Genomic DNA, 21252 nt, shown 5'->3' on the forward strand with positions numbered 1-21252 from the left:
GAAACTCGCTTGCTTGGAAACTGCATCTCTGAGGAGGAGCTCGAAGGCGGTGCTCGATCCACCCAGGTGTTTGCACAGTTGAATTGCTGCCACAGCAGATTAAAGTATTTCTCAAACATGCGTGAAATAATCACGGCAACACTCCAGGTATGTTTTTGATGAGGGAATAACATTATGTAAAGCTCAAACAAGTCACTTTTATGCAATACTGCCCTTTTAAAACAAAGAAAAAACAAAACAAAACAGTCTTTTAGCCTTTTTCAGTAGCCTAATAGTATTGTAGTGTCACAATTAAAAAAAAAAAAAAATACTAAGTCATTATTTAATAAAATTGAAACACACCATCCACTAAAACAGTTTTAGATATAATATACATATAATTATTTCACTATGCATTTAATTATTTAATGGCTATTTATTTCCACACATCATAAAAATATTTTACCCATCAGCCTTATCCATCAAAGTCAGAAGGTGGAACTAACACTTCTTCTTTACTAACTGTAAAACTCTCACAAGCCTGTGTTATCTTTAGGATTTTTCTAAGGGGAGTTACATTTATCACACTGTACAAATAAGCTTTTGATTTGCACTACTTCCTTTGAAGGCAATTGTTCATGAGTGAGGTCTGTTTTTCCATCTGTAACACAGCCTGTCTTTTCACTTTTCAATTACCAAAGCTGAACTGAAATTGTATGGCAGTTCAAAAACACTATGATTCAACAAAAATAATAATACATTTTAATATTAATAAAATAATTATAAAGCTTAGTAAATATCCTATTTAGTAAACTAACACAGCTGTCGTCAAAACAACTGATCTAAACTTTAAGGTAGGTCAATGAGGTGCTAAAAAGTTTTACATGAGCCACAAAGACAATTTTAATTATTTCATGGTGAACTACATGATGCAAAGAAACCATGAAATTATTGAATACAAAATCCAAGTGACTTCAAATTTTAATTAAAATTTACATTTAATTTTTTATATATTTTGAAGATGTTTTATTCTTTTTAATAATTCTAATCTTTATAACTAATCATTTAAATATTTTAACTGCATTTTGCAGATAAGATCAAAATAACTGTGATACCATCTATTTTATGAGCAAAATATAAGTTAACCTACAAGCAGGTTAACTTGTAGCCTACTTACATAAGAAAACAGAGGAGCATTAGATCACATATGAACGTCTCATTTATTATCCCTCGGTTTATCCACCTCGTTCTCTGTGCTTAACCAAACAAGTCCTTGGTCAACTTTCATCATATACACAAATCCAGATAAAATTCCAGAAGATCTAAGGTGTGTGCACTGAACTTTGTGCTTTAAGGTGAGGTGATTATGTTACGGTCCTCTCCACAGAGGAAGCAAAAGGTCACCTCGTACAGTGAGAGTACGTGAGTATACATTTGGATTATGCTGCAACTTGAAAACATATCGATCTAAACAGTGTAGATTCTCACATATGGTCAATCTTCTGCACCGAGGAGCTGCAAAGTTTTCACCCGGGCCAACGCCCACAAAACATTTATCAGAAGGTGTGAAGAACAAAGATTATAAGAGGACAATCTCTGAGAAATGCTGCTCTATACCTTCACATCACTCATCTGAGACAAGCTTATACAGTACAGTAAGTGCTGTTTATATGTTATCCACTACTGTCTAATATACATTCATTATTTATTTCCTTAATTCAGGTTTCCAAGGAAATTGCACTCCTCAAAAGCTCATTTAAGTCATTCCATTTTTCTTTGCACAATTGTTACTCTAGGTCATTTTGAGTGCCAGTTCCTGGTCAGTGATGCATTGGCATTACACATCAGGGCAAGGGAAAACAAAATAAAACAAAAAACACACAAGAAAAAAATGACATACAAACCAAGTGTCTAAATAAAGCCAAGCTTGTTCACAAGACAAAACCTCTCCCCGCCACAAAATATATCCGGTGCAGTGCAAGCTATGTCCATGCTAAATTTAACAGTGTCTAGAAGTCACCGGTTCATGCAAAAGGTTTTTCCACAACCCAGTTATCCACCGCTCCTGTGGGCGCCAACTCCAAACGCATTGATCTAAATGTCAGTCATCAACTTTTTCTTGAAGGCTTCCCAGTTCATTGGCATTGGCTGCATTTCCAGTTTCAAGCAATTAGGCAGCCAAACCAACATTGCAACTTTTAAGATACAGAAGTTATTCCAGACGGCAAGACAAATAAACTCGAGATGCCGGTAGACAATAGGCATGGGCCATTTACCTATATATTAATTGTATTCTACAACATTTTCCAGTTTAATCTTTTCAATACTATGCGAAAGAAAATGGCAGTTTTCAGAGACCTCATAGCTCCAAGAATAACCTCCAATCTGTTCATATTTCCAGTTTTCATAAAGTCACATTTTGGAAACAGCTCTTTACTCAAGGTTATCATACTTTGAGAATTACTGACCTAATGAACTAAACTCTTAAAGCTTTGCTGTGCAGAGCACAGAAGGGCTCAGGGTGACATTCTCCTCTTTTACTGTGCATTGCCAGCCAGCTTCCTGAAAGAAACTACAGCACTTTTCCCTTGCCAAACAAAATTAAGCTATTTGTAACCAGTCTCCATTACGAAAAGCACACACAGCACAAACGCATAAATCATGGCACTGTCACAAAAGGAGTAGCATAGAAGTCCATGTACCAAATTAAAATAAAGGTTTCAGAAAGTGTTATTATACCTGTAATAGTCAACATAGGAAGATTATTTCAGTAGCAGTAAAAATTATTGCCTTTGCTTTTTTAATGAATTGATTTAGATTATTTGTTTTAAATCTTTGTTGAAATAAATGGATACCATAATATTTTTTTTATTGAAATTAAACTGGCCCATGCCTATTACATGGAAAATATTTAGGCAGTGAAGAAATAGTTGCAGTACCTTAAAGTTAAAAAAAAAAAAACCAAAAAAACCCTCTGAAAGCTGATAATGGAAAAGACAGAAGATGTTTATCTACTTTCACTGCTCTACTAAAATCTTGATTCTGAGCACAGACACAGACTGCCCAGAGTGGAAGGCACTGTATACTAAAGCAGGGTCAAGATATTTTATGAAAAAAAAAAAATAATAAAATCACATTATCTAGGTCCACACACGCAACGTCGGCCCAAGCAGATGAGAATGCGTTAGCGCTGCTGTTAACTAAGCAAAGACAAGAAGGCAAAGAGATTCATTTCCACTGTCAAAATCAACACACTCCAGAGGCCTTTCATTACAGCTTTCACAGAGACGTGCCAGTAATAAAGCGCGTTGGAAGTGGTTATATGAGCACGGTCAGTAGTATTGAGACAACCAGAATGGTAAAAATGAAGGTAGCAGCCAAGTTTTTATATGAAAACAAACAGATAGAAGCAACTTTTACTAGTGGCTATCTCTCTGTGTTGCAGCAGCAAAGGGAACTTTAAGCATTTTGTTAGTAAAGCTACAGTACACTGTGTTTGCCCCGTGAACCCTGTACAATGCAAAACAAAGACAGAGAAGAAAAAAAAGCTGAAACTGTCAAAAAGGACACAATATATCAGCATTGGTAAAGCAAAAATAAAAAGGAATCTTAAGATTTAAGTGCAGCAAAACACATGAACGTAATCCTAGAGACAAGTCACTAATATTCTCACTCAAAGTAGAGAAATTGTTAATGTGACAATACATATAATGAATATAAAGCACCTATTATGGAAGTGGCAGAGTAAAGTTGACTTGAAATCTATTAATCGTTTAAACAGGCAACCATTTGCTTTAATCATCGGACGCTGTAGAACAGAGTCAAATAAGTCAGTAATCATTTGCCTTTGTTTAATATTGTTTAAAGGCAGCAGAACATGTCCCTTTACTTTCTTAAAGGGATTGATCAAAAAGAAAAAAAAGGAATAAAAAAATAAATTGTGCAAGAAGTAATGCAAAAAAACGACGCTTCAGCCTTTGATGCAAACGTGACACAAAGAATGCAGAAAAACAAACGTAGAGAGAGTGTATAGCTGTTTTATCACAAGCAAGTTAGCCAACCAGCTGGCAGAAATTGCTTTGTTGAATCCACATCTGACTCAGAAATCAGACAGGTCCACATTTAAGTACCTTGAATGGCCTCAAGAATATATATATATCTATAAAAAAAACAAAACAAAACAAAAAAAAACAGACAAGTTTTACACCAGTGAGACATATCTGCAAAGCCTTGCAAGATTTCCCCTAAAATATGACAAACTACCCAGTGGGAAACCATGTGTGTATGCCTTTCTCTTTCAGGACTGGCACTTCCTTTTGTCTACATTTGCTCATCTTTGATTGCTTCAGATTCCCACCGTTAACAGGCGTGTCGCTGACTCGTGTCCCTCTCCCGTAGCGTGTTTCTATGTCATTTGTGAGTCGCGGGCGTCGCCATCGGGGCCGAGGGCAGCCGGTCGGCCTTGAGCTAAAACGCTGGCTGAGACCAGAGGCAAATGAGACCCTTCGCTCACTAAGTTCTCGTATTCACTACTGTCCTCGTCTGCGTCATCTTCATCCTCCTCCTCGTCATCGTCGTCCTCTTGCCCAGCAGCTTGTCTATCTAAAGAATCAGAGCTTGATCCATCGCCGTTGCCGAGGTACGGGGTGCTGGGAGTGCCAACAGGACTTAAACTGGCACCGAGGCCCATGCCTTGCCTGAGACCGAGTCCCAGGTCTGTCTGGACGGGGGCTGGGGATGGGTGACCCGGTGAGCCCACAGCTTGGGGCCGAGGCAACAGAGCAGCCCTGGTCGGCGGGGAAGAGGAGGAGAGCAGATTGTCGTCTTGGGATAAGAGGTCAGTGTATGATGGGGGGTTTGGTGAGGTACTGGGTCGCTCCGGGGCCGAGGGTGCGTCAAAAGCTATTCTGGAAAGAATGGAGGACGCCTCGCAGGGTTCCGTGTTCTCTTCAGGCGGGGAGCGGGAGTCCTCACGGAGCCCTTTACAACAAACAGACAGGAGATAAAGTTGTTCAAAGTTTTCATTTAGGAGGGAGAAACGCATTAAAACAAATCATCCACTGGTGAAGCATTTAGAGTGGTGTTAGAGAAAATGAAACTATAACATTTGATCTAGCAGATATTGTGCCCTGCAAAAGTTTTCAGACCCTCAAACCAACAAAAGGAAATGCTTCTTAATGAAATGAAAGGAAAGTTTTTGCCCATTCCTGTTTGCTCTGTCAGACAGGATGGAGAGCATCTGTTAGGTTTGAGTTTCAAGCAAAATGGATTAGGTCTGAACTTTGACTAGGCCATTATGACACATGTACAGGCATGCAACAGTAACAAATTTTGATGGACGATAAATTATCCCAGACGTTATTAAGGTAAACAATAACATTGCTGCTTTGAGAACATTTTAAGGTAGTATAATGGTAATGGCAGAATAATGCAAGTAAACCCTCTCAAAGACAACAAACTTTTAACACTTCCGTCTTGTACAGCCTCCAGTATGTTTTCTATCAGCACTGACATCTTCTCATCAACTCTCACAACCCTGTCCCTGTTAGTGAAGACCACTCCCACAGAATGACACTGCCACCACCATGTGTGATTGTACATTAATGATGATGTAGTGTTTTTAGAAATGCAATGTTTGGCTAGCAGGCCAGAAAGTTTTACTTTGGTCACATATGACCAGGGGCCTCATGCATAAAAGAGTGCGCAGTTTTCACACTAAAACTTGGCGTACCGAAAAATTTAGAAAAGTGCGTTTCGGCGCATGGACCAATGCATTACATCTTTATGAGACAAAAACTGAGAAAAAGTACCATTTACACTCGAGCGAGGTTTTCACATACTTTTATTTTCTTTATTTTGTGTGTGTGTTAGCTTATTATCTGAGGATAAATGCGGCTCAGTTTCATTGTTTACGTTTAAACAATAAAATATTAAAATCATGAAAAACATCAGGTTTGATGCTTCTTGGCCTAAATAACACCGAATGTAGTCAGACTTCAGTGTATTTAGCTGAGTTTTGACGCTTTGTAGTTTGATATTGTCCACAGAGAAAGTCTGCGTGGCTGCCGCATTTTCACGCCAGCGAAAAAGTGTGCGTATATTTACACAAACTTTGACCCAAAGTTAATTTTTATACATACCGACTTGTGCGTAAAATATGGCGCCCCACATTTTTTGTGCGCACGCACGCTTTATGCATGAGGCCCCTGACCACTTTCTAAATGTTCGTAGCATTCTTTCATGGCTCGTGTGAAATAATACTTCTTATGACTTTCTTTCAACAGGCTCTATTCTTTCTGCAATCCAGCTTATTAGCCAGGTTTATGGAGATTTCCCTCTGAATCCGTCAATCTCTTCAGTACTACTAGAGTTACAATGGGCCGCATGATCAAACCTATGACAGAAACTTGTGTGACAGAAACTTGTTAGTTTAGGTGGACGATATCTAGCGATTTATCCATCTATGGGTATAAAAACTTTTGCAAGGCACAACATTTAATCTATTGGAACATTAGGAGTATCATTTTGTCCTACATCTTGACTTTAGAGCCCAAAGTGGATACGTACTTCTTTCCTCTTCTGCAGCTAAGCGTTTCCTGAGAGCGATCTGTTGTTTGAGTTTGTTCACCTCGTCTTGAAGTTTTTCTCTAACACGTTCACTTTGCTCCACCTCTCCACAAACAGCCTGAGGATAAGAGAAGAAAGTGAAAAGCATATTTACTGCCTGAACTGTTTTACATTGAGGATTAAGCAAAATCCTCAATGGATTTTACAAAGAAACTCACCTGCACTTTGTCTTGTAGGGCACTGTAGACTTGGAATATTGTTCGGATATCCTTCATTACACCATCTTTGTCGAAGAACTCGGCGCTGAGGAAATATTAAAAATCAAATCTTGATTTTGTTTTTGCTGATACAATGATTGCAAAGTGCGGACTTCATTAAAAAAAAAAAAGATCATCAACCAAAGCCACGTCTAAGACATTAAAATGTCAATACTGCAAAAGATTTCCTTTGCATGTTGAGAGAGGACATTTGGACAGGAAGGCCTGACTAAATCTAAGCAGTCTGGTCGAAGCTGATCTGCAGTAGAAACAGTGAATCTAAGTTTAGACACAAAGACACAAGCCAACGCATGTGCTGGCTGTCGCATACCAGCCTTCCCCTGGGCTCAGCCATCAGTCCTACACAATCTATAATGTTGAAAGAAAAGCTAGACAAGTGCATTCAAATTAGGGCTACCTAGAAAAAAAAGCTAGCAGTCAGATACCAAAGCTAAAATAGTGTAGCAGTTTAAATAATAATTTACATAAATATTGATGCCAGTCAGTATTTCTGTCCACCCCAGTTACATAACTTTGAATAGCTGTAGGCTGAAAGCCGCTCATCTCTCTCTCTCTCCCTCTCTCAGCTGAACACATGGAAGATGGCTTTTACAAAGGGATGCAGCTGTTCCCAGGATCAGACTACCTTCATTTTGTTTTATTGTGCTAATATTAACAGCTGCTGCAAGTCATTTTATGTTGATGTCTAGAGCGAAGGGTATTCCACTGCAAAAGGTGGAGCAGTTGCCCTCCTACACCCTTATCAGCCGTTGTACAGTTGCCACCAAATTCATTAATACAGCTGGCAAGTTAAGATTTAAAGTTATCGTTTTACACAGACATCTGCCAAGAGATTAATAACACAATGTTCAAGTCACATAATTTGAGAGAAAACTATTTTTCCTTTTGTTTTTTTAATTCAGATTTAATTAAAAAATATGACAAGTTCAAAGTAAATTATCCTCTTCTCAATAATCAATTGAAAAAATTTATTTTTTAGCATTACAGCCGTCAAACCCTTGTTGACCAGATATTAGCATGACTGCTAATCTTTAGCTCTCTACAGACATGTAGTATCAAGTCAGAACTCTGGCTTGGCTTCCCTGCTACCCAGAAACGCAAATATTGCTTCCTTCCAGTCAGAAGAAATGTTCAAATTATACTTTAAATTAATTTTGGGATTGACTGAAGACATTAGAAAATGTCACGTGCAGGTTTTTTTGTGTACTCAAGTAAAAACAAATTCCGTTGGTTCTGTTGTTGGATCTCTAGAAAGTTATCTCCTTTGAGAAACATCAGTACGAAGAATCCATCACAATCTACTAATATTTTGGTGGCTCAAACACATAAAAAAAATGTACGCAAAAACGTTCATTGCTAATATATAAATAGTCATTAATGCTGTTATAAATGTGCTCTCTTACTTGAGTTTTACTTAATTATTTTTCTTAATTTGTGAGTTGCAGCCCCTACATTAAAACTATCAAAAGAACTGAGTATTTTCTGTGTTCACCAGAGAAGTATTTCTCAATCCCTCCACAAAGTTGCAATGTTGCAATTGCAAAGAATAATGCAAATTCACTTATTTGCAAATTTTGAATAGACTTGGAATTTTCACCAGTCACTGCAACTTTTTCAGAAATCAAACCAATCACCTTAAAGTTGTCTGTATTTTTCTGACCAATCACTGCAGACGGCTGAATTTCGACTAAATCCTTTAGGCCCCTTCTAATTTAACCTTTATTTTCATAATATCCTTTCAAAACCAAACCTGCAGGATGAAAGCATGTGTGACGCTAAATGGTAATATTTCATGGGTAAGAAAGCTATCAAAAATAGTGAAAAGGCAGAAACTCATGCATATAGCTCAAACGTTGCACATAAATACAATTTGTAAATTATTAAACAACTTTAGTTAAGTTAATTAAATATTTCCCTCTTTTGATTTATTTCAAAAAACATTTTAAATCTGTTGTGCAAGATCTGCTTACACTGTGTATACTGTTTCTGTTAACTTGAATGGCCTATACAAAATTCTTATTTTGAAACTTTGATAACTCCTCAGTACACGAAGAAGGTACTTGAAATGTTATTTGCACTTTAAATAATAACTATGTTAAAATCCTGTCTTCTTTTGGTAAAATTGCGTGCAGGAATTGCGACTTTTTTTGTGAAACCATGTTATAGCAAAAATAAGGCTTGCAAATTTGACAACAATCTTTTGGTAAAAGATGACGCAAAAATTTTGAATTTTAAGCCGCAATATATACATATATATATATAAAACAACAACACTGCAACATCATGGAGTGACATGTTTTGAAGCTCTTTCTGATCACTGTTGCACACAGTCTGTAGCCAAAGTGAACATCAGGTGCAGATGGCTGCGGCACTTTGATATATATCAGGAGATAAGAGTGACTAACTGAACTTTGTTAGCAGTGGCTCAGAAGTAGCACAGAAATAGGAGCCTGAGACTTACCCGTGCTCTTTGATGACCTTGGCATAGTTGAGTGAGGTGTTGGGTACTGAGGAGAGTTTGTATTCCTGCTGGCTTGTGTTGCCGAGATTCGGGATCGTGAGAATAATCCTCTGGTTGTACCTACTGAGAAGAAATGACCAGTTAGTCTCCATAAAAAAAAAAAACAGCCTTTCAAACCATGGCATGTATATATATATATATTTATTTTTTTTTTACAACCGAAATAACAACTTTGCAATACATCACACAAATTTTACTATTCAGGTGAAGGTTTTGTGTTTATGCTTTAAAAAAAAAAAAAAAACTCAGAACCTTAAGATCGGTGTCTAAAATTAGAACACGAATGAGTCAAATTGGTGGATTGTTAATAGAGCTGTGAAGCTGTTTGCAACAAAATTGACACTAAACTTAGAATTTTATCTGCGAACATTCCAGCTTTTATTTTTCCAACACCTTCACCCCGACCTATTTAATGATTCTTTTTCCTATGTTTCCAGTGTAAACAACTAATACAGGTAGTATAATATTATCATGCATACAGCTAAAGCCATTAGTATTGATAAGGCATTATTACTTGTAGCATTATACTACTAGTTCACTAAAGGTTGAACAAAGCAAAATAGGTAACACACTTTCTAGGTTTGCTTCAGGTGGAGTAGCTTTGGCCTTACATACCTCAGTTATAACCAGTTGGGATGCGTATAATATTTAATGTTTGTTAAGATGACTCATTGACCCTAACTTGTCATTCTATACGTTTCTTTTTTGTTTCTTTTTTACATTCTAAGATAATGATGGCTTTGCTACAGCCTAGCCATCAGAGGCTAAAAAGAATATAAGCATACATCTCATAGAAACAGAAAGTCATGGATTACTAATTGGTAATTAGTTACCTATTTTTTCTCACCACTGGACCCCAGCCCATTAATAAATATCCTCCAAAGAAAGGCTGGATTTTCCCCCTAATCTTTTCTGTTTAAAATATGCTACCACAAAAAAAGGTGAAGTTATTTTAAGGCATGTAACATTTATTTTCCACAAGAGCCAATATATTCGTCTGTGTCGCCAAGTACTCCAGTAGTACAGGATGATATCGAAAGAGGTGTAGTTTAAGTTTAAAGAAATATAATACTTTAAACAAAAGACATCTGCAAAAAGACAAAACTAATTCACTAGAAATGAACTGCGGCTAAAGAATCAGATGATCAGACAACATTCTGAAGAGATAATGTGATTCTGTGGCACCTTCGGTTCGGCCTGAAGAGCACATACTCCAGTGCGTGCGTGGAGCTGTTGGCTGTAGAGATGAAGCTAAAAAGAAGGAAGACGAGGTCGGGCACACCGAGCAGCTGAGTGAGTTGTTTGTGGATGATCTGCTCCCTGAACGACATCTGCTGCTGCGTGTTTCTCCGGAATCGATACCAACCGATGACATTCTACACAATCAAAGATACGTTTGTTTGAAAAACAATTGGATTTCATTCAGATGCTTAAAATATCATACAGAGAAATGTCAAAATCCCTGTTTGTAGTTAATGTGAATATGTAAAAATATACATAAAATATAAAAACAAGTAAAAAAAAAAAAAAACTGAACTGATTTCTTTTGTTTTTCCATTAAGGCGAGAACAATATCTGAATGTAAACAAAGAAATGACTCACTTTTCGCCTATCTTTAAGAATGCTGTTGAGATTTTCCTCACTGACTGTACCTGCGTAGTCGTAAAAGCTGAGAAGAGGGGGGGGGGGGGGGGGGGGGGGGAGGGGGGAGTCAGTTCAAATTCATTTATCAGATTCATACTCTTCTTCTGACAGGCCTGCAATGAAATCTAGTCTTGTCAGAGGGAGCCATCTACTGTCCACTGTCAATCACAAGGTGACAAAGACATAAAACGGCATTGAGTTGTTTCAGCAGATATCCACCCACCAAGATACTAGATACGGTTTTACATGCACAAAAACTGGTTTTCTTTAAGTAATAAAGCCAAACATCCTGCAGCCCATTATCAAAAGCTAAATCTGCAGATTATCAGACAGAAACATAATATTAACAAAAGAAGTTTAAGCGTAAAAAAAAAAGAAAGCTATTGCTTACCTAAATAAATGTGCACATGGGTCATGATTATGAATTTCTGCAAGGGAAAGAACAACAATATCTGTTTTAGTTACAAGTAATCATATCTATACGTTTTACAGCATTATCCAAATGCAAGAATAAGTGTGGAAAAACACAGCAAATAGACTAAAGTTTTTAAAGCCATCACTTCACTTTATATGGTGGCAAACAAAAATAATAATAAAATAGTAACATCGTATCTTTAAAGAATGGCTTGATTAAGCAAATATGTGGAACTTCAGAAACGATGCTGAAATGTGGGTAAAGGGGAAAAATTCATGATTAAATACCTCATTCACCCTGGTACCCTTGCTTATGTCAAATTAAATTCTAGAAATATATGCAAAAGGTTGACCATGCAACTGTGGTATGTTGACTCGCAACATATACCGTATTTAGTATCACCAAGATACTAGATACGGTTTTACATGCACAAGTTGACATCCATATTATTAAGCTGCTTACCTACTACCTGCAGCAGCTCCGAACTGCTAATCTGTGCATCACTGATGCTGACAGTCTCTTCCTGCCTTACATCTCCTAATAGGAAGCCCTCCTGCAGAACAAAATACATTTTCACAACCCAAAGTGGAGGCATAATTATTGAATTCACAAAACCACTTGATAAACATTTGTTTCAAAACAAGCATAAATACAAACTGTATTATCATGATTCATGTTGCCTTTAAACTAGACTCTTTTTGGAAATCTATACACGTTTACCGTCATTCGTGTGTCTATTGTTTAAGCAGAGGGGAAAATGCCCCCAGCTGCTCATCTGGAGGCATTTACCAGTAAGATTGTTTTGAAAAAAAAAAAAAGACAAAAACAAATTATGTCAAAGCCAAATGTCAAACCACAGCCGTAAGCAGACTTTTGGTTTGACCTAAATACACAGAAGAGCTAAAATATGTGGCAATGATGACCAAACATCAAAGGTGCAAAAAAAGGTAGTGGTCCACCTTAAGTCAAAAAATACCCTAAAGCTTGCTTAGTACAGCCTGCACTTTAATAGCGCACAGAAATACTGATTACATAACATTGCATCTAATCACAATAATTATGATAATCAGTGTTAACCAAAGCTCTCCATCTAACCTGACAAAGTTTGAGCTATTTTACAAACAAGAGGAAATAATGTACGGCTCTGGAAATGCAAAACTACCACAGACATACCACTGCTTTAATGACAACACAACATAGGCAGCTTTGCAAAGTACTGACTCATGATGCTACATACCAATGCATGCCACAAGTACTTATTTTCTTCTCTCTTTTTTTTGTTGTTGAAAAAAACAAAAACATCTTAATTCACAACTATGCACTACTTTGTGTTGATCCATAACATAAAAGTCAAGCACATCTTGATGAAATTTGTAGGTTCAAGTATTTAGAGTCCAAGGGGAATGAACATTTCAAGGAATTGTAAGTGAAAAGAGGTCCGGATCAAATTTAAGACCTAACAATTCCAGTAATTCATTAGGTGGGACATTAATACATACCTACAGTAACTTTTCACAGCTTGTAAGCCATAGGTTATACTCTTTTAAACTGTGTTAATGCTTCTTGAACTTTAGCTCAGTTCTATACAATTCCTTTATCTGCACAGAGATGTCAGCTGACAGATGTTTAGCCAGGAATGCAGTTAAACTTGTACCTTGCCTTGCAGGAACAAAGCTCCTATCAAGGCCCACAAGATCTCGAAGATGTAAACACACCAGCTCTTATTACCTCAGCTGACATGATCCTTAATGTTAAAAGTTTATTTTACTTCCATTTGTCACGCAGTGTAACTCTTGACTTTTGATAGACACCAACCCAAATCAATAAAACCAGAGAAAACAGAATGATATTTAAAAACAAGTTGAGCAACAGCTATTAGCAAACTGGCTAACAAGCTAATTTAGCTATGCTAAAGAAAATATAAGGAAACAAGAGCTTTAACTTTAGCTATTCGATCCTTCCGGCTAACATTTAACCGTGTTGCCCCTTTATAAAAAAAAACAATCAGCATTTTAATGCTCAAAGACCGACGTTAAGAGCAGATATTACCTGTACCGATACACGGAAGTCAGTTCACTTTGGCTATCATGCTAAGTAGCTAACTACTGGATATTTCCTGAAAACCTAACTTTCCATATAGAAGTATTTATAACTGTATAACAGGTGTTTATGCATACAGCATCCTACATTTAATTATACAAATTCACATTATTTCCTGATAATGTAATACATTAGATTTTCAGAAGGTTGACAACCCTGTCTTCGTGTTTCTCTAACCATAGTATACAAGCCGGTAGATAGACGGAACCAGGATGACACAGGAAAACAACACAAACTAAAGCTACCAATAAACCATAATACACACCAACGAACTACATAGACGTACGTGAGCACTAAGCATTTTCCGCCAACTTACATGATCTGAGTTGCTGTTAGCGCTGTGATAACACACAGAACTGAAAGTGTAGCCTGAAATGGATGCCGCCATGATGGAAACATCCCTATCAATCCCAATGCCCCCTACGTTTAAGGACGCGCTCCTTTGCCGCAATTTCTTGTGGGAAATGTAGGCTGCCACCGCTGTGAACCCGCAGCAGCATGGCAGATGCCAGACGGGACTCACGTGGTTGTGGAAACTGCTCCGATTCAGAAGAAGATAAATGTTCCGATGATGATTTTGAAACGTCAAAACTCGGAACCAAAGAATAGTAAGAGTTCATTGTGTTAATGTTTGCATGTAGCTTGATATTGACGGCTCAGCGTGTCAGTTAGCTGGGAGCTCCATGTTTTTAGCTTGAAGAAGTGTCACTTAGACTATTTGGACATGGCATTGATTCACAGAGGGCGACATTTTTAAAAAATATGATACCTAGAATACCTAGAATGAAGTTGAACTGTAGCTTCTGTAGCTTATTAGCCTAAAACACATAGGCTCGGTATGTGGTCACTAAACAAGTCTGTCTTTTGATGCAGACCATTGCAATAAGTTTATTTATGTCTGCTTATTATCTTGCTTATGGCGCGTGTCCCTGTGCATTTTCTTTTTTATAAGGCAACAGTATTTTAGTGTTTGCCATCTTGAGTGTTGTATTTGCTACACTGGTTTTCAATGGTTTTCTTATTCTACAGTTGGGAGGAAGCATACCAAAAAGAGCTAGAGTCGTTTAAAGACATTGGAGACGTTGGCGAAATATGGTAGGAAGACGTTTTCTGTATTTTTTGTGCTGATCACTCTTTCTTAACAGCTTTTCAAATGCTGAACTATTTTGTACTATAGTAACAGATTTACCAGACTAGGTTGAAACCATTACTTTGGGGGAAAAAAAGTCAACTTCTATTTTTCTCATTATTTGACATCAAATCTGAAGAAACGTTTTTCTATTCTAGGAGAGTATTACCAAACAGTATTATTTCTGAACATTTTTCAGTTATCTTGTCAAATTACCTTCAGACATTTCCTTTGATGTGCTTTACCATATTTTTTTATGTATTCAAGCTTTATGTTACCAAGAAAATCCCATTGAGATTAAAAGTCTCTTTTGCAAGAGAATCCTGGCAGTATGCAGAGGTTACAGAACATTCACAGTTTAGCTTTAAGATAATTCACCTTAACAGCAATAAAAATATTGATATTGACCCAAATTTTTATATCAATGCACTGCTACTTAAATCGTATTATTCCACCAAACACATTGCAGCAATGGATAAGAATGTTTTTGTATTGTAATCTTTTTTTGTTTTTCTTCCAAGTCACGTTGCAATCCAGTTTTAGTACCAGTCTTTTTATTGTGGTAGAATCTGGAAATCATATTTACTGATGTGGTTAACTTCCATGCACTATTTTTTTCCCCTTTTTTTCTTTTTACAATTTTACCTTTACAAAACAGCATTGTAACCAATCATGTCTGTTTGCACTCTTTGGATTTTGGTTTTCAAAATTTACAACAACAAAAAAAAAAATCACCATAACTAGATTCACCAGCAATTTCCGCAACTTGAAATTGTTTTTTCTTCCTTTAAGGTTTGGTGAGGAAAGCATGAATCGTGTCCTGCGATGGATGCAGAAAGCCAAGATCCCGGAGGATGCTGCCATTCTTGACATTGGCATGGGAAATGGGGCCTTCTTGGTTGAACTGGTGTGAGCAAAATGAAAATAAATTTTCATTTAAATGTCTTTCATGTCTTTGTTAAATATATCATTTTGATTATAAACCTTTTAAAAATGTTGGAAGATTTTCTAAAAAAAAAAAATGCTCTGACATGTAAATATGTTGCTAATATATTTTACAAATTTTTCATCAAAATGTGACATGCATGAAAAAAAAGTGTTAAAATGGTAAAAAGTTACATATATTTCATTGTGCTATATTGTAATACTGGCAAAATATGGCTTTTCTGTTAGGATAATTACATCACAGTGAAAGCTTAATGTGTCAATTGTGATACAAAAATCAGAAAACCACACAATGTTTATTTTATTAAAAGCATTCAATTTTAAAATAAAAAAAAATCTTTATTTTCTGTCAATTACATTGTTAATTAGTCTTTAAATGGTTAAAAAGGTTCACTCTACAAAAAAAAATCACAAACTTTTCCACTAACATGCTATGTGTCAGCAAGTCCTATTGGACCTGTTTTCAGTCTGGGAGAACATTGTTGATTCCCTTTGCAAAGCTTATTTTTTGCACAATACAAATGAATCCCCTTCAAATTCTTCAGGAATTTCAACAATCTGTGTAGTTGATAAATAATTTTTACTAAGAGGAGAACAAGTGCTTCAACCTCTGCTTTCACAAAAATGTATGTAACCTTTTACTAATATTAATCTATATTAATTTTTTTTCTTCTCAGGCAAAACATGGATACAGAAACCTTACCGGTATAGATTATTCTTCAGCATCAGTAGAACTGGCCCGAAATGTTCTGCAGGCAGAGGGCTTATCTGATGTCACTGTAAAGGTGGGTTGAAGTTTGCCCTGTAATCAACAGCTCTGAACATAAAATAAATGCAAAGAAACATTCACTGAGATGCTAAAGATATAAGCTGGTGTGCAGCAGATGTGAAATTGGACTGTCATATTCATAATTCTTTATAATTAAGGAATGGCTTCCATGTTTATGGTACAGTAAATGTTCTTATCAGTCATTTTTATAAAGAAAAAAAAAATAAATATGGACGTCAAAATATACCTTTCACCAGCTGCTCTATAGTTGTTTTCATTCTTAGAAAGTTATACAATTAAAATAACTTATTTTTTGTTTATATAAACAAATCTTTATTAATGCCACACACCCATAATCCACAATAAATGCCAGGTTTGTTTTGTAGATATTTTCAGGTGATCTTAAAGTACTGTTTCTTGTGTCAGAAAACATGAAGTTAGCCAACCAAACTCACAGAATCATCTTGACTCAGCTTATTAAATTATCTTTGGAAATCAGTGATGTTTTGACCATTTAAAAAAAATAAATAAACTGCAAAGGTTGTGAACATGTTGTTAGGCATCACCAGCATAAAAAATTACCAACACATTGAGAATCAAAAGTGTCTGCCAGGAAGTTTCAAATGAACTGTGGTTGGGCCACTCAGCTAGACAAGGTTTAGAGCAGGGGTGTCAAACTCCAGTCCTCAAGGGCCACTGTCCTGCAGTTTTTAGTTGTGCCACAGGTACAAAACACTAGAATCAAACGGCTTAATTGCCTCCTTATTGTGTAGATAAGTTCTCCAGAGTCCTTCTAATGACCTAATTATTCTATTCAGGTGTGATGCAGCAAAGGCACATCTAAAAGTTGCAGGACAGCGGCCCTCCTGGAGCTCGACACCTCTGGTTTAGAAGGATAGCTTAAAAAAAAAATAGAGGTAAAACGATTCTGCATCAGCTGAGATCAAAAGCATCTGCCTGGTCACCCTAGAAGAGTGGCACCCAGAGAATCAAAATGATCTGGAGAAATGATGTTGGATGAAAAAGTCATACACAGATGATTGTGGTGCAATATTAAATTATTTGACGTATATTACCAGAACATTAGCGTGGCTGTGTGAAACTTTTTTCTTCTTTTTTTTTTTTGCAAAATAAAGAATCACTTCACCCAAGTTGTCCACTTAAAATCTGTACAGATATCTACTGTAAAAAAAATACTTAAAACCATGTCTCATATATTCATATATAAGGTTTAGAATGTGTTTTTATATCACATAAAACACTTTTAAACTCATTGAAACTTTGGCAGTAACAGGAATGAATACTATTTTGATGCACTTAATATAGATACATTTAGGTAGAACTGCACAGCTTTCAGCATAGAGCGAGTCTGAGCCAGGCAATGTTTGAGAAACCGTTGCTGTGTTTACCGTGTGGGGTAGTTAGATGGGAAGGAAAAGCCTTGAAGGTAATGGAGGTCTTCCCACCTCAAACCAAACTGGCACCGTTGTCCACATAAACCAGTATCAAAACAGCTTATAGACACATGGTGGTCCAAAAATGTGTAATGACTGTTATCTCTCACATAATGTGCATGCGTTTGCAACTTCATCATGGGTGTCCAGCTAGTTTGAGATGACTTTACTGCTCCAACACTGCTGATTCAAATGGTCCTAACTGCCTCCTGCTAATGAACAATAATTTGATTCAGGTGTGTTGAGCCAGGGAAAGAACTAAAACATGCAGGACACCGGCCCCTGGAGGGACTGACTTTCAACACCACTGTTCTACATGAACACACCCACAAAGGTGTGCTCTCTGCCTGTTTAGGAGGGCTGCCATTAAAAGTCAATATTGACCCCCGCTGGATAGGGGAAGCACAGTGGTGTGAGCATGTGAGAGAGGAATGTTGGCATCGCTATCATTTATGCAGTGTTGGAGGTTGCCAAAATAATCAGAGCGTGTTTGCCTTTTATAGGTCAGTTATAGTTCTAAAACCATCTCAAGTCCCCCTCGGTTCACATTTGAGCATCTTTTAGTTCTGCATGCCTATATGTTGGTCATCTGTAAAAATATTTCTAGATTTCTAAGCCCAGGTAGCCACTGTTAATATTCCTTCATGAAGCTCGTATTTTGTGGGACTTGGCTGTTGAGTATGTGGCTGGTGGATTCACACTGGAGGTCTGGTATTTTGTGCTCTGTCCACAAAGAGGGTTCACTCTCTCAATAGTGCCATTGTTGATTCTGAAGCTTGTGTAGAAGTAGTAGAAATATGACTATTTCCATTTCGTACTGTGGAGTGGACACGGCAGCAAATTTTCACCTTTCCACTATTTTTAGGAGACGGATTTCCTGAACTGCGGTGGAGAACTCGCAGGTTTTGATGTCTGCATTGACAAAGGAACTTTTGATGCAATTAGTTTAAACCCAGACAACAACAAGGAGGGAAAAAAACTGTATGTCCACACGCTAAAAGATGCTCTTAAGGACAGCGGCATCTTTGCTATCACTTCCTGTAACTGGACAAAAGAGCAGCTGCTGGAGCGATTCTGTGAAGGTGAGAGGAAATCCATTGTTTCAGATGTTAAATGTGCTCATGTGTTGTCGAGTTTGTTTGAATATTTTCCACTTTAAAGTTTATATTCCATAGTATAATCCTGGAAAATGGATCTAAACAGAGGTGGAGGGCCTCACAAAGGCTTAGTCGGAAATTATGCATTTTATGTGACAGTAGTGGTACATAACTGTGATGTGGGAGAAAAACTAAACATTGGTTAAGATTTGATACAATTAAAAGTCTGAAAAGTGTGGTATGCATTTGTGTACAACCGTCCTTGAATCAATACTAAATTAGGCAGTCGTGGTGTGATAAAACTAATAATTATTTAGGCTAAGAAACAACAAATTTATGGCTTTTTGCCACAACCTGCAAAATGAATGTTCTTGCGAAAGTAGAAGTAGAATTAGAAGAGAATATCAGAAAATTCTTCTTTCATTATTGACTACCAAATCCTTTAGGAGAATGTGTGTTTGACAAAGTTTGGCTTTAAAACATTGTATTTCAGTTGTTAGCTTGCTAAAACATGTTTTGGTCAGCAACAGCTGTTGCTTAGCTGACTTTTTAAGAGGTGTTTGTTTGGTCACTTAAATGCAAAGGAAACTGACTTGCCCGTCGGATCCAAAACGAAAAACCCAAGACAAGTTTAAAGGTGTATAAAGTTAGTTAAGTTTTTAAGCGAGTTAGGTTATTGAGTTCTCTTTTAGTAAGTAGTCATGAAGGTCATATTTAAATCATTATGGTCTTCAATGATTTACATTTAACCTAGTGAAACATGCAGAAATCGTGCTGTAGATGTGAAATTCATAATACTGAGATTGGGGAAAACGCTATTTTAAGAGCTAAAATTGGATTAAAATATTACGAAACTACACATTCAGACGAATGCTAGTTGAGCTGAAAAGGAGCTGCCAAACTTTGCTGATCGTCTCTGGCACATATTTTTTCCAGTGCTGTCTCTCTGGCATGCAGCAGCTTCATCTCAAACTGTTTTGTTGTCTAACTCTCAGTCCAGAAAAACCACATACAGTTCCTCAAGTCACAATAATTACTTGACAGGTTGTTAAGCTGCAGGGAACAACGGCCTGTACAATTAAAACTTAGGCAAGCATTCACTGGTTGTCACCCGTCTCCCTGCAGTCACTCTGGAGAACCTGCAGGGGGCCGAACAGCCTTGAGATCTCCTCTTTCACACTGACAGCTTGCCTTTAGTAGACCCCAGGAAGCAGCACAGATGGTGGACGGATGGTTGTCTCACTTTCCTGCCGGCTTAACCTCTTTTTAGTTACTTATAGCCCAAAAGAAATGAGTGACTGCTTGTGTTTTGATGGGCATTTCTTAACTTGGCAGTATTCTGTGTTTTTTTTTTTTTTACAGGGTTTGAATTTGTACAGGAGTTGCCTACTCCCAGCTTCCAGTTTGGAGGAAAAACTGGCAACAGTGTGGCAGCACTAATCTTCAAGAGAGTGCATTGATTGAAGTTTCTCATGTGAATGTTTGTCTTTTTTAAATTTCCTTTTTTTCTTGTCTATTTGAGACCAGATATTTTAGCTTGATCTTTTGTACAAGTCATAACTATAGTGTATTGCAATAAAGCAAATCCTCAGTAGCTGACTGGGATTTTTTTTCTTTATATTAAATTGAGTTTTTGTTGTTTCAGTTCACTTAGATATTTGAATAATCTTTCCGTTTGATTGTTGTATTGTACTTAGTTTGATTTTAAAAACAATGCTAACACTTTCAGTTATCGTGACTCATTTTTAATTAAACAGAAGTCTGGATTTAGTTTGTACCTGCAGGGAGTCCTAAGCCGTCCATTCATATTTTGCTGAATATTTTTATATTTTTCCTCATTCCATAAATCAAATTGTAATCCCTGACATTTCTTTGTAATGATTTCTTTGAGAGTCCCAACACACAGGAAGCCAGTGTTCTCTCTCGCTAGGTTGTAAATTAAATTTGTCTTTCCAACCATGCAGAGAATAGGCCCAATCTAATTTGTTAAAATGGAAACCAGCAGCACTGGGGGTCCCGAGGATGATGATTAAGAACCTCTGACACAATGAATAAACAGGAGGCCGTGACTTCTGTGGGAGAGGTGCTTGTCTGCCCTCTTCCTTTCTCAATGGCGTCATTAATATCTGCCAAGCTCTGGATACTAATTGCGAGCTGCACAGGCAAGTGGCCCGATGGGAGCCGTCTGCGTTGAGACACTCTTGTTGGGTAAACACATCCGAGATTTACAAGAATTACTGCCTGGAATTTTACAAGACTGTGGATATCCTGCCTGGATAACGCATGTTATGCCCACATTTACGACATTGAGATTTTCCCATGAAGTGAAACGTCCTTTGAGGAGTTTCTGCTCA

The 21252-nt window shown here is 37.1% G+C and overlaps 2 protein-coding genes across 3 annotated transcripts; one reads left to right on the top strand and one right to left on the bottom strand.

Moving 5' to 3' along the window:
* Nucleotides 1-1180: 1180 nt before the first annotated feature.
* Nucleotides 1181-13918, bottom strand: abraxas2 (abraxas 2, BRISC complex subunit). Of its 2 annotated transcripts, none has more exons than XM_032553774.1 (9): nt 13821-13918; nt 11867-11957; nt 11381-11417; nt 10948-11014; nt 10531-10721; nt 9286-9405; nt 6765-6849; nt 6547-6664; nt 1181-4959 (listed from the first exon to the last, which is right to left on the bottom strand). In XM_032553774.1, exons 1-9 carry the CDS (start codon nt 13890-13892, stop codon nt 4385-4387), a joined length of 1356 nt encoding a protein of 451 aa, XP_032409665.1. In that variant the 5' UTR covers nt 13893-13918; the 3' UTR covers nt 1181-4384. The 2 variants fall into 2 exon arrangements, with proteins under 2 accessions (XP_032409665.1, XP_032409664.1); XM_032553773.1 differs by having other exon boundaries at nt 9286-9408.
* A 50-nt stretch (nt 13919-13968) lies between these two features.
* Nucleotides 13969-20763, top strand: eef1akmt2 (EEF1A lysine methyltransferase 2). The gene is made up of 6 exons (XM_032554110.1): nt 13969-14112; nt 14534-14599; nt 15426-15540; nt 16256-16363; nt 18667-18883; nt 20261-20763. Exons 1-6 carry the CDS (start codon nt 14003-14005, stop codon nt 20356-20358), a joined length of 714 nt encoding a protein of 237 aa, XP_032410001.1. The 5' UTR covers nt 13969-14002; the 3' UTR covers nt 20359-20763.
* The last annotated feature ends 489 nt before the right edge of the window (nt 20764-21252 follow it).

Source organism: Xiphophorus hellerii, chromosome 22, assembly GCF_003331165.1.
Source record: "Xiphophorus hellerii strain 12219 chromosome 22, Xiphophorus_hellerii-4.1, whole genome shotgun sequence".
Classification (NCBI taxonomy): domain Eukaryota; kingdom Metazoa; phylum Chordata; class Actinopteri; order Cyprinodontiformes; family Poeciliidae; genus Xiphophorus; species Xiphophorus hellerii.